Source organism: Hemitrygon akajei, unplaced genomic scaffold, assembly GCF_048418815.1.
Source record: "Hemitrygon akajei unplaced genomic scaffold, sHemAka1.3 Scf000238, whole genome shotgun sequence".
NCBI lineage: Eukaryota > Metazoa > Chordata > Chondrichthyes > Myliobatiformes > Dasyatidae > Hemitrygon > Hemitrygon akajei.
The window spans coordinates 110,161-120,588 of NW_027332118.1; the positions used below are offsets into that span (position 1 = coordinate 110,161).

At 45.6% G+C, this 10,428-nt stretch overlaps 1 protein-coding gene across 1 annotated transcript; it reads right to left on the reverse strand.

The window, feature by feature from the left end:
* Positions 1 to 2,520: 2,520 nt before the first annotated feature.
* LOC140724477 (GPI-linked NAD(P)(+)--arginine ADP-ribosyltransferase 1-like) lies at positions 2,521 to 9,318 on the reverse strand. The gene is made up of 4 exons (XM_073038923.1): positions 9,210 to 9,318; positions 7,040 to 7,188; positions 5,879 to 6,050; positions 2,521 to 3,623 (listed from the first exon to the last, which is right to left on the reverse strand). The coding sequence occupies exons 3-4, from the start codon at positions 5,937 to 5,939 to the stop codon at positions 2,782 to 2,784; spliced, it is 903 nt and encodes a 300-aa protein (XP_072895024.1). The 5' UTR covers positions 5,940 to 6,050; positions 7,040 to 7,188; positions 9,210 to 9,318; the 3' UTR covers positions 2,521 to 2,781.
* Between the last annotated feature and the right edge of the window lie 1,110 nt (positions 9,319 to 10,428).

Consider the following 10,428-nt stretch of genomic DNA (forward strand, 5'->3'; position numbering starts at 1 on the left):
TACTCGCACCTTTTCCCCACTCTGGATACCCGATGGCCACTTATTTTCACCTCCCCTTTACTCTTCATTGGTTGCCCTCTTCCTTCGCTTTATCCTGCGATCTACGGCCCTGTCCCATTAAATTCCCTGCATCTACAACCCGTCCCCTCTTCCAACTGTCACCTTCTTCATTCACAGCCACCTAATATGTCACCTATTCTTGCCTCTCATCTGTACAGTTTGTACAGATCACACCCCCGCCCCTTTGTTTAATTATTCTCTCATCGGCTGGTGTAAAGTAGATAGTGCCAGTCGGCTTGCGGGTACTGGGCAAAGACCCTGCTCCTGTGTCTTGTGATTGGCTGATTCTCTACGGCAACGTTTGTGTGCATGAGCGCCCTCTGTGTCCCGTTTTGTTTTTCAGACACAATGTTATTGGGCAGCGTTCTTGAGAATGAGGGACTATCTTTGTCCGTGAGGGGAAATGCTTTTCTTTGATAATCTGGTTGAAAGTGATTACTGTCACCCGTTTCCCACTACCTGAATAGTCCCCTGAATAACCGTTCTGAGATAAAACGTGGCTTGGTACATGGGTAGATATGAGGCATTCTGCATTTCTTGGTAGGTCCACTGTCCGCAGGGTGAATACTCGTGATATGCTCACGATAAATTTGGATGCTATTGCTCACGGCTGCCCGTCTACCATCACTTTTTGTTCAGTCACTCCCATGGTTCTCCATGAGTTCGTTTGATTTCGGACTCTAAACAAACTGGCATTTGATATTAACGGATAAACATGTTTTAGACGGGCAGCTTAGGATTAATCAATAAAAAAACATGCGGTAAATGGATGGTGATTAATTAAGACTTCATATTTTTATTTCTATAACATGTCCAAAGTATAACCCCGTTCGTCACAATGATGGGGCGGAATAAGCGTTTACAGACCTTGGAATTTGCGATTTGAATTTATCAGCAGGATCTAGATTTACAAATCGATAATAGATAGCATGATGCAATTAAAAATAGCAAGCAAGTAATCTCTAGCTATCGGGGTCCTCTTTAAACATATACCTAATAATCCAAGTTAACACTAAATAAAGCAAACTAACAACATTGCGTCCCTGATATTAAACGGCTTCGGTGTGAAAAAGTTTATTTCCGTGCACTCAGTTGCCACATTTTGGATACAGCTCTCCACCTGTTAGTTAATGCAGAAATATCCAAGCAGCCAATCACGAGAGAGCAATTCAGAACGTAACTACTGGCAGACATGGTCGAGAGATTCAGTGTTATTCAGGCCGAGCATCAGGAAGGGGAAGAAACGCGAGCTAATTGACTTCCGTTGTGGAATTATTGCCGGTATCTGCAGAGACGGTTTGAGTATGTCAAAACCTGTTCGTCGCCTGAGATTTTAAGACTCCATTGTTTACAGGAAACTGTGGAAAACACAGGCGCACATGAACCCCTCCCCCCCCCCAACACGCACAGACAACCACATGAACCATCTATTTTTGCGGCGTGTGCTAAAATGCGATAGTAACTGAAACAGCATCTGTACTTTGATCTAGTCTCAGGAATTTGCCACTCGCTGTGTATTGTCCAGCCTCCGCAGAGCTTCCAAAGTTCATTCGCCTGCACTTCTCTCGATCAGATTTCATCAGCGCGGTACAAACGATAGTGGTGTGAGAAGATAAAATAGGAACGCAAAGTCCGTCGGGCTTTGCAGCGGAGAGGGTGCCGCGCAGCAGAAGACCACAGACATACTCTCGGTGCTCTCTTAATCTGACACAAGAGGAACAAAATATAGAGTCAACCGAGTGCATCGTCTTCCCCTGAGTTACGCTAAAATGCCCGCAATTGGAGATTCCAAATCCGTGATGTATTTGCATTGGCCGGGTCGACAAGCATGGAGCCTGTCCAGTTCACTTTCCTTAAACCAGTCTGCGGTCCAGTTTTGAAATATAAGATATCCCGAAACCATTTACACCCCATAGGTTTGGATGCGTATTTAAGAGGGAATGGTCGTCAATAAAAACATCGCCGAGGAAAGAAGAGTAAAGCTGCTGTTGAAAGTGCCGCCAATGCCCGGGGGGGCAATATTGCCCAGTGACTGAGATAGGCTGCGAGGGAACAAATGAAAAGTTATCGGGAAAAATGGGAAGGGGTGTGTGTGTGTGTGTGTGTGTGTGTGTGTGTGTGTGTGTGTGTGTGTGTGTGTGTGTGTGTGTGTGTGTGTGTGTGTGTGTGTGTGTGTGTGTGTGTGTGTGTGTGTGTGTGTGTGTGTGTGTGTGTGTGTGTGTGTGTGTGTGTGGGGACTGGGGAGGCTGGAAAACACACAGCGAGTGGCGAGTTCCTGAGAGAAGATCAGACTGCAAGTGTACAAGGACACTGAAAGTTAACGAAGAGGTACCTAGGGTGCTTAAGGAAGCAAGCGAGATGCTTTCTTTTGCAGACACGTCTCAGAGGGCAGGTGAAAGTTCAGGACTCTCGCACACAGCCACGAATTTTCCCTTTGAACAGGCTGGAGATGGACTAATAAGGGGAATTATGAGTGGCTCAGATAGAAAAGTGAGTCTGGCCCGTCGGCGCCACGTCAAAGCAAGCTGCACACAGGAAAGAAGAGAGCAAGACGATAGGACCAGTTAGCTGCGAGTGTGGACGAATCTTATAACCGAGGCACCCGTTTTTGGAAATTCAGAAAAAGATCTGACGAAAGTCTCGGACAGGAAATATTAGATTAATATTTGCCGGCTGCTCTTTATCGAACCTGGTAGTTAACCAACACTCTTCCCCCATACTTTATAGAAATCTCAGCAGAACTTCATACAACCACTTCAGGATGGGCAACCACACCCATGGGGACACGGAGGTCTCCTCATACCGCAGCACCCTCATCTCGCCATTACTGCCCCTCTCCACCCTTACCCGGATCCCAGCCACCCCGTCCGTTTGGAGAGAAATATCAACTCCGTCAGCACGCCGTTTGTAACTCATGATTTTGAACGCTTCATATGGCGGAATCAAAACCTCTTCCTCTTTGGGATAAAACGAGTAATTTTGTATCTGGGCACCGTACTGAGAGAAAATTGTAAACACTGTTTTTGTGCCAAACTTCTTCCCTTTCGTGCGAGAGGACGAAGTGAAACAACCAAATTTCATTCTAGATCCCACCTCACCAAAGGACTCTTTCTGCATTCCTCTGTAGGTCGGCCGGGGTGTCAAACCAAAGTCCTCTCTCACTCTCTCGATGGCAACGGAGAGAAGATACTGGAATCCTTTGAAAGGAAATTTCTCCGCGTAGACGGAGTCGTTGGCCCCGTACTTCCTCATCGCCACATTGAACTGGCTACATAATTTATTCGGAAGCGTGTAGGCAATTAAGGCCACCACGTGTTCTTCTCTGAGCCCCCGGGGCACTGGGACCTTGCTCAGCCGTGGGTCGGTTTGTCGTAGGGAAAGTGCCGTCTTCCATGCGTTGTCAAGCACTTTATTATTTTCGCACTCCTTGGCGAGATATTCGGTAGCCAGGCGGTCGGACTCTTCGCTCTGGGTGTAGATGTAAGCAGCAGAGTCATTCATCATGCTCAGCTGGATGACGTCATTCCCACTGCTCCAAATGTCCGTGTCTTCATCCCCCTGACCTGGAAACGGATAGAAACTTGGAATCAGAGAGCTGCGTTATACAGAAGGATTCAACGAGACAGGACGCTATTCGGTTGACCGTACGAGACGGAGTGTGATATACAGAGTTGTTTAAAATCATGACGCACATAAACAGCGTCACTGCGCATAATCCTTGCTCCATTTTTGGTGTATCAAAAACTCGAGCGCTTGGGGCTGTGGGCGATTTAATAGGAAACCGAGTAATTACACCACTTTGAATATGTTGCCAACTGAACTGGATGGGGCATCGGCACTGAGGATATTTGAAAGATTCGCCTCTACCAAAGGAGGTATAAAGCTCCCCATCCTTCGCTAGCCTGCAGATGCCCAAGGGGAAAGGCGAAGCACCTGCTTAACTCCCCGATCAGGGTCATGTAAAACCATGGGAGCGGGTGATGGATAGTAATGGCTGTGGTCACCCGGCCTGTATGGGTACTGCCCGGAAGAATACAAAGGCAAATCAATTCATTAGGAAAATAAGTCAAAAATAATCATAATCATAGGAACATGATCGGTTACATGATACGTCACGGCACATAACGAGCGAATGAACTAAGAGAGAATATTTTTGGAGGGAAATGGATCAGACTCTGATCGGCATGTTGACATTATGATCGGTTGTATTACACTAGGACTGTCTGATTCCAGTTGTTGCAGAGACGAATTTTGGGTGCCCATCTGTATCAACCCCATTTTTTAGCAGTTAACCGGTTAATAGCTATGACTGGGTGATTCAACTCTACGCCTGGAAACTTCCTAATTGATGATAATAAATCTACTTCCACTGTTATCTCCAGCAGTGTGTTCTAGGTGCTCGCTCCTCACTGGGAGACGAATGGATCCCTCAGGATCGCTCTAAATCTTCTATCCTTATATCTCTGACCTCTATGTTATCTGCTTCTTAGATGGGGGAGGGTTTTCTGCGGTCTATTCTAAAATAATATTCCTTTCTGAATATGTTTCAGCTATGACCCTTTCAACTCCTTTGTTACAGGGAAAGCAATCAAAGGATCGAATCTTGCCACACCAGGTGGACTAGTGCCCTTCCCACTGGACCTGGTGCCGATCCACCCTTCCAAAGGTGTGGTCGTGTTTTTAACGAGAGATTGATATAAAGTTTATACTCTGTGACTCTGTTCCTATCACGTTCTGCAGCAGTGCATTCCACGTACTGAACCGCTTAACCCTCTCTCAACATCGCTTTTCTCCTCCACTAAACATCTACCCACTTCGAGAATGGAAATCGCCTCCGTGCTAATTCTTCTTCTTCTTCTTCTTCTTCTTCTTCTTCTTCTTCTTCTTCTTCTTCTTCTTCTTCTTCTTATTATTATTATTATTATTATTATTATTATTATTATTATTATTATTATTATTATTATTATTATTATTATTATTATTATTATTATTATTATTCCGGACAAGCCTTTCTATGCGAGGGTTCCAGACGTAGTTAAGTTTGAAACTAGCATACTGAGACCGGGGGGGGGGTGGGGGGGGGATTTGGATCAGGAACTTTATTACGGCACGTTGTATCAGAGTGAGAATTGGAAATGGATCAGAAACAGTTTACAGAAACCTTCCCCATCACACTCCGATCCTTAACAGGGTGTAGAACCGCTGGACTCTGCCGCAAGCTTGGACATCCAACCCGCCTCTCTCCCACTCCTGACGCTCAGAAAGGTCGCGACGCCCTGCAGACTTGGAACTGATGAGTCACAGATGGGGACGGCGTGTCTAACACCAAGTTAAATGAGAGTGGGTGCCTTATCTGCCGTATGCGCTCGTTTCCGTGTGAAATTCACGCACGCTCTCGCCGCGTTTGCTGGGACCAGACATGACGTGACCGGGTTTAGGACGGGCTGATGCCAGGTGGGTGGACAAATCCCAGGAGAGTGACTTGAAGGCGTGTGGTGATCGAATGAATCCTATCTGGATTTTGCAAAAAATTAGGAAGTATATTCCCAACTGGAGTGGAGAAGTTGCGATTTCGCGTCTGGAATATGGAGTTCTGGTGGAAGTGCAATGTCTGGTTTTACTGGATCTGCTGAACAGGGACGGAATGGATCGGGGACCGTGTTCCTTCCAATAACTGGAAATACCGGCCCCTGCTCTTTTAGGATCTACATTATGAACCAGGATCAGTGATAAAAATAAGGTCTCTGCGCAGAATCGTTTTAATATTTCACAAGTATTTTTTTTAAACCGCGGTCTTTAATTCAGAAAAGAGACTTACAGAGATGGCACGTGGTAGCAACGAGGATCAGTGTCCATAGAAATAGTCGCGTTGTCTCCATTCTCTCAAAAAGCAAGAGCTCGTTCCTTGTTCTGAGGGAGCAGCGATGCTTTCTTTTCCTTCTTCAAGTGCCCACTGACGATAATTGTTTCTATTTTTTTCAGGATAAGCCCTGCGTAATAGTAACACAGAGACGAAAGAATATCGAGATCAGTGTGCGGTAGTAAATATTTTAATGAGTGTACAGATGTCCGATATCACTGTGTTCCCCAACGCGCACCTCCCTCTTTCTCTCTCTCTGCCTCCAGCAGGGGACTTCGATCGGTTCCAGTTCACGAGGATAAAAGGCAGCGGCATTTCTCGGCAGCGTAATGGAGCTTTGGCCAGCGGCCACCGGCGCTTGGGATTAATTTGTAAGAGCAAATTAAAGGAATGCAGAGGAAAGCGCAGCGGCCATTGTCGCAATGATCGCCTTCTGAGTGGACAGAGACAGGGGGGTGATCTTTACCGTCTTCGAGGCTTCAGGAAAAAGAGGATTCGCTCAGAGAAAGCAGAGGGAAGAAAAGCGCAAGTTTCTTTCCTCCTTCATGTCAGCTCATTATTCGGGAGGGTGAAGGTGTGGTAGATAGGGCACACAGAAGAGTTAGTTACATCCAAGGTGGGGGTCACAGGATACTCTGTGCCACTCAGGAAGAGGGAAGGGGTTAAGGAGACAGTACAGACTACCCCGCTCTTCCTGCTTGAACAACAGGTATATCACTTTGGGTACTCTCGGGGTGCGGGTGGTTTGGGGAGTGACCTTATAGAGAAAAGGCATAGTGGTTGGGTCTCCGGCGGTTAGTCTGCCTCTGGGACTCAGACGGGAAGATTAGGCAAACTGCGGTGATAGAGGATTCATTATTTACGGGAACGGACAGGAGGCTCTGTGGGTCAGTGCAGTTTTGAATGAAGATTAGTTTGAATCGCGTGATTCGCTGATCCCTGCTGTTCCCATTCCCTTCCTGTCACCACTAATCAGATTCATCCTTTAATGTTTCCGTCTACTAACTCCCAGTTTCTCACTTCATCGCCGCTTCCCGACCCGTCTGCATCCCACCACCTCCCCCTCCTCCACCAGGATTCACCTCACACCTTCCAGCTTGTATTCCACCCCTACCCTACCTTATTTTTGTCGCTTTCCGTCTTTTCTTTCTGGTCCTGCTTAGGTGTCTTGGCCCGAAACGTGGATTTTTTTTATTCCTTTTCACAGACGCTGAGTTCCTCCAGCATTTCGTGTGTGCTGTGGTGTATTTCTGTCATCCGCAGGATCTCTGGTAATTATGATGGTATGAATATCGACTTGTCTGCTTTGCATTAATGATTACCCCCTCTCTCTATTTCTCCATTTCCCATACTAGTTACCTTGTGACTACACCTGATGTACTCGTACCTTCTCCCCACACTGGTTACCCGATGACCACTTCTTTTCACCTCACCTCCACCTTACTTATCATCGGCTGCCCTCTTCATTCGCTTTATTCTGTGACCTACGGCCTTGTCCCATCAGACACCTGCATCTTGAACCCGTCACTTCTTCCAACTATCATCTTCTTCATTCACGTCACCTCGAACATCCCCCTTAAAAGTCACCTGTCAGTTTGAAGTCTTCACACCGCCCCCGGTCTTTGTTTAATAATTCTCGCATCTGCCCCTTTCCGTCCCATTCATGATGAAACGTCGGGTATTTTCTCTGATCCATAGATGCTATTTGACCTGCTGAGTCCCTGTGTAATTTTCTGCCTTGGTGATTTTGTTTGTTGTCTCATTTCCGGTTGCGCAGTTCGACTTCAACCAAGCAAAATTATGAAAGAAAATATGTCCGATGTATGGAGTTGTCGGGTCATGCTGCTGCTAGGACGCTTTTATGCATCTTTGCCTCTATGTACTTACCCATATGACTTCATGGTCCATTTTGATTTTATAACACAGACACTATCACACACACACTAACACACACATACATAAACACAAACACACGCGCACACACACACACACACACACACACACACACACACACACACACACACACACACACACACACACACACACACACACTCTCACATTTTATCCCGAGTTGTGTACGATACAGTGAGCTGCTCAAGCCGCAGTTGGGTACAATTTGTGGAAGTTAGTACGGTTCAGTGGGCAACTCCGCGTTTCCAATACGAACTGGCACGGATTCACCATCCCTGCCGTGAAGCACGGCGGTGGCGGCACCATGCTGTGGGGATGCTGCACTGAAGCAGGCTTGCGAAGGTAGTGGGTAAAATGTATGCAGCATAATACAGGGAAATCCTATGGGGAAGTGTGAAGCAAACTGCAGCTGAACTGATACGTGGAAGTTAATTTGTTTTCCAGCAAGATAATGACCCCAAGCATAAAAGCAAAGCTACACAGGAATGGCTAAAAAAAACGACAGTTAATATCCTAGAAATATCCTAGTTAATATCCTGTGCAATTCTTTGCTGAAATGCGATGTACGACATCCACTGCCCCAGCTTCATTTTACGACTTCATTTACGACTTCAGAATCCTTAATGAAACACCACAATGCCGTACAGTATATTGTCTCTCCTTATTTTGGGCTCCGGTGACAATTCCGGTCTCAACAGCTCAAGCCAGTCAATATCCCGACCCTGACAATGAGAAGGCATACCCTGGTAAAGATCAGTTCACTCTGTATCATCCTTCCATCCGATCCCTGACAGAGGCATGTTCTGAATCACATTTAGCCTCACGCAGAAAAAGAATGTTTCAAAAAAGGATTAATTTTGAGCAATATTATATTTTGGGCAGGATAGATTGCAAAGGAAATGGCACATTTATAGAAAATTGAAGCCATGTATTGCATCTTGCATCTAAACAAAACAAACTAAATGCACTTAGAAATTTTTGAGATTCCAAGGGATGGTTAATATTTGAAGAATATATGGTAGTTTTAATGTACAGAAATGTTTTAACCAGAGCGCAGCGACCAACGCAGCACAGTATCATCCTGTTGGCATTTTGAGATGATTATGACGCAACGCAGCCTAGTAAGGAAACATCACAACTGTCAAAAAGCTGCTTCAGAAGATGTAAAACCTTGTAATGAGCAAACACTGTGAGGGAATGGCAGTGGCTTCGAAGAGCTGGGCTGTTGATAGCACATTACCAGACTGGAAGGTTAGCAACTTGGTCTGACAGAGGCATAACTGGTACCTTTAACCACGTTCAGTCTCACTTTTTCAAATCTTCCTTTGCGCAGATGTATATCATACAAAGGACTAGTGTCTGAGTAAATAAGACTCACCGAACTTTCTCCTGACTCAATCAATGGTAACTCGGAGTCCGAAGGATTCTCTCCAGTTGGTGCTCTCAGTCCTCGGGCTGGTTCACGTGTTTTTGTTCCCTCGCCTTCAGTCGTGGTTTGATTCCAATTTTTTTGGCTTTTCTTAAAATCAATCTCTCACCGCAGGTCTGACATGAGCAACAGAGATAATGAAGCGAGTTAGCAATACAAAGGATAACAAATCATTTCTGGCCAAAGTTCCTAAAATGAAAACTCACTGAAAACGTAAACGTTGAAGGGAAATATAATGATCTCAGTGGACAAGTCTGCAATTGTCCCTGGCTCCTCAGAAAACCTGATGTGGGAAGCGAAGGAGAATTCATTCAGTAATGGGAGGAAATGAGATATAGAGTAGGAGCAGAATTGGGTCCTTTTGCCATCGAGTGTGCTCCAACATTCACTCATGGCTGTTTCCTTTTATTTCGCCAACTCCACATTCCTGGTTTGTCCTGTAATCCTGAAGGGATGTAGTCATCTAAAATATATTAATCTCTGCCAGAAATATACCCAACGGCAGCATCCACTACGCGCTGTGGCAACGAATTCCACAGATCAACACACATTTGCCTGAAGAAATTGCTCTCATCTGAAAGAATTGCAAAGGAGAAAATTGGTCCTTTGAAAACTCTGAACAGTAATCTATGCATCTACAGGAAAGAGATGGCGAGATCTTACATGAGCTTTCTCATTCATTGGAATTAACTCAGATGATGGACACAGGGTCTACAGAACTGAGGCAGGGCAGCAACGTGCTTATGGACCCAATACAGCATACAAGGGATACGGTGCTTACTGTCTTGAGACGAATTCGTCATAAGACCACAAGACCATAAGATATAAGAGCAGAAGTAGACCTTTCGGCCCATCGAGTCTGCTCCACCATTCAAACATGCGCTGATCCAGTTCATCCGGTCTATCCGACTCCCCTGCTTTCACCTCATACCCTTTTATGCCTGGCTAATCATAAACCTGTTCTGCCTTAAATACACTCAATGACTTGGCCTCCACAGCTGCTCCTGGCAACAGATTTCACAGATTTACCACCCTCTGACTAAAAATATTTCTCCGCATCTCAGTTTATTCGTGCCATCTTCTACTCGAATCCCCTGCCATAGGAAATAACTTTGCCATATCTTATCTGTACAGTCCTTTTCACATTCGGAACGTTTCTATGAGATCC

Excerpts from the sequence above, each read along its gene's own strand:
- LOC140724477 (XM_073038923.1), bottom strand. The coding sequence starts at position 5,939 with ATGGAGACAACGCGACTATTTCTATGGACACTGATCCTCGTTGCTACC. Across the intron at positions 3,624-5,878 it reads TGCTACCACGTGCCATCTCT|GTCAGGGGGATGAAGACACG; the intron begins GTAAGTCTCTTT and ends ATCCGTTTCCAG.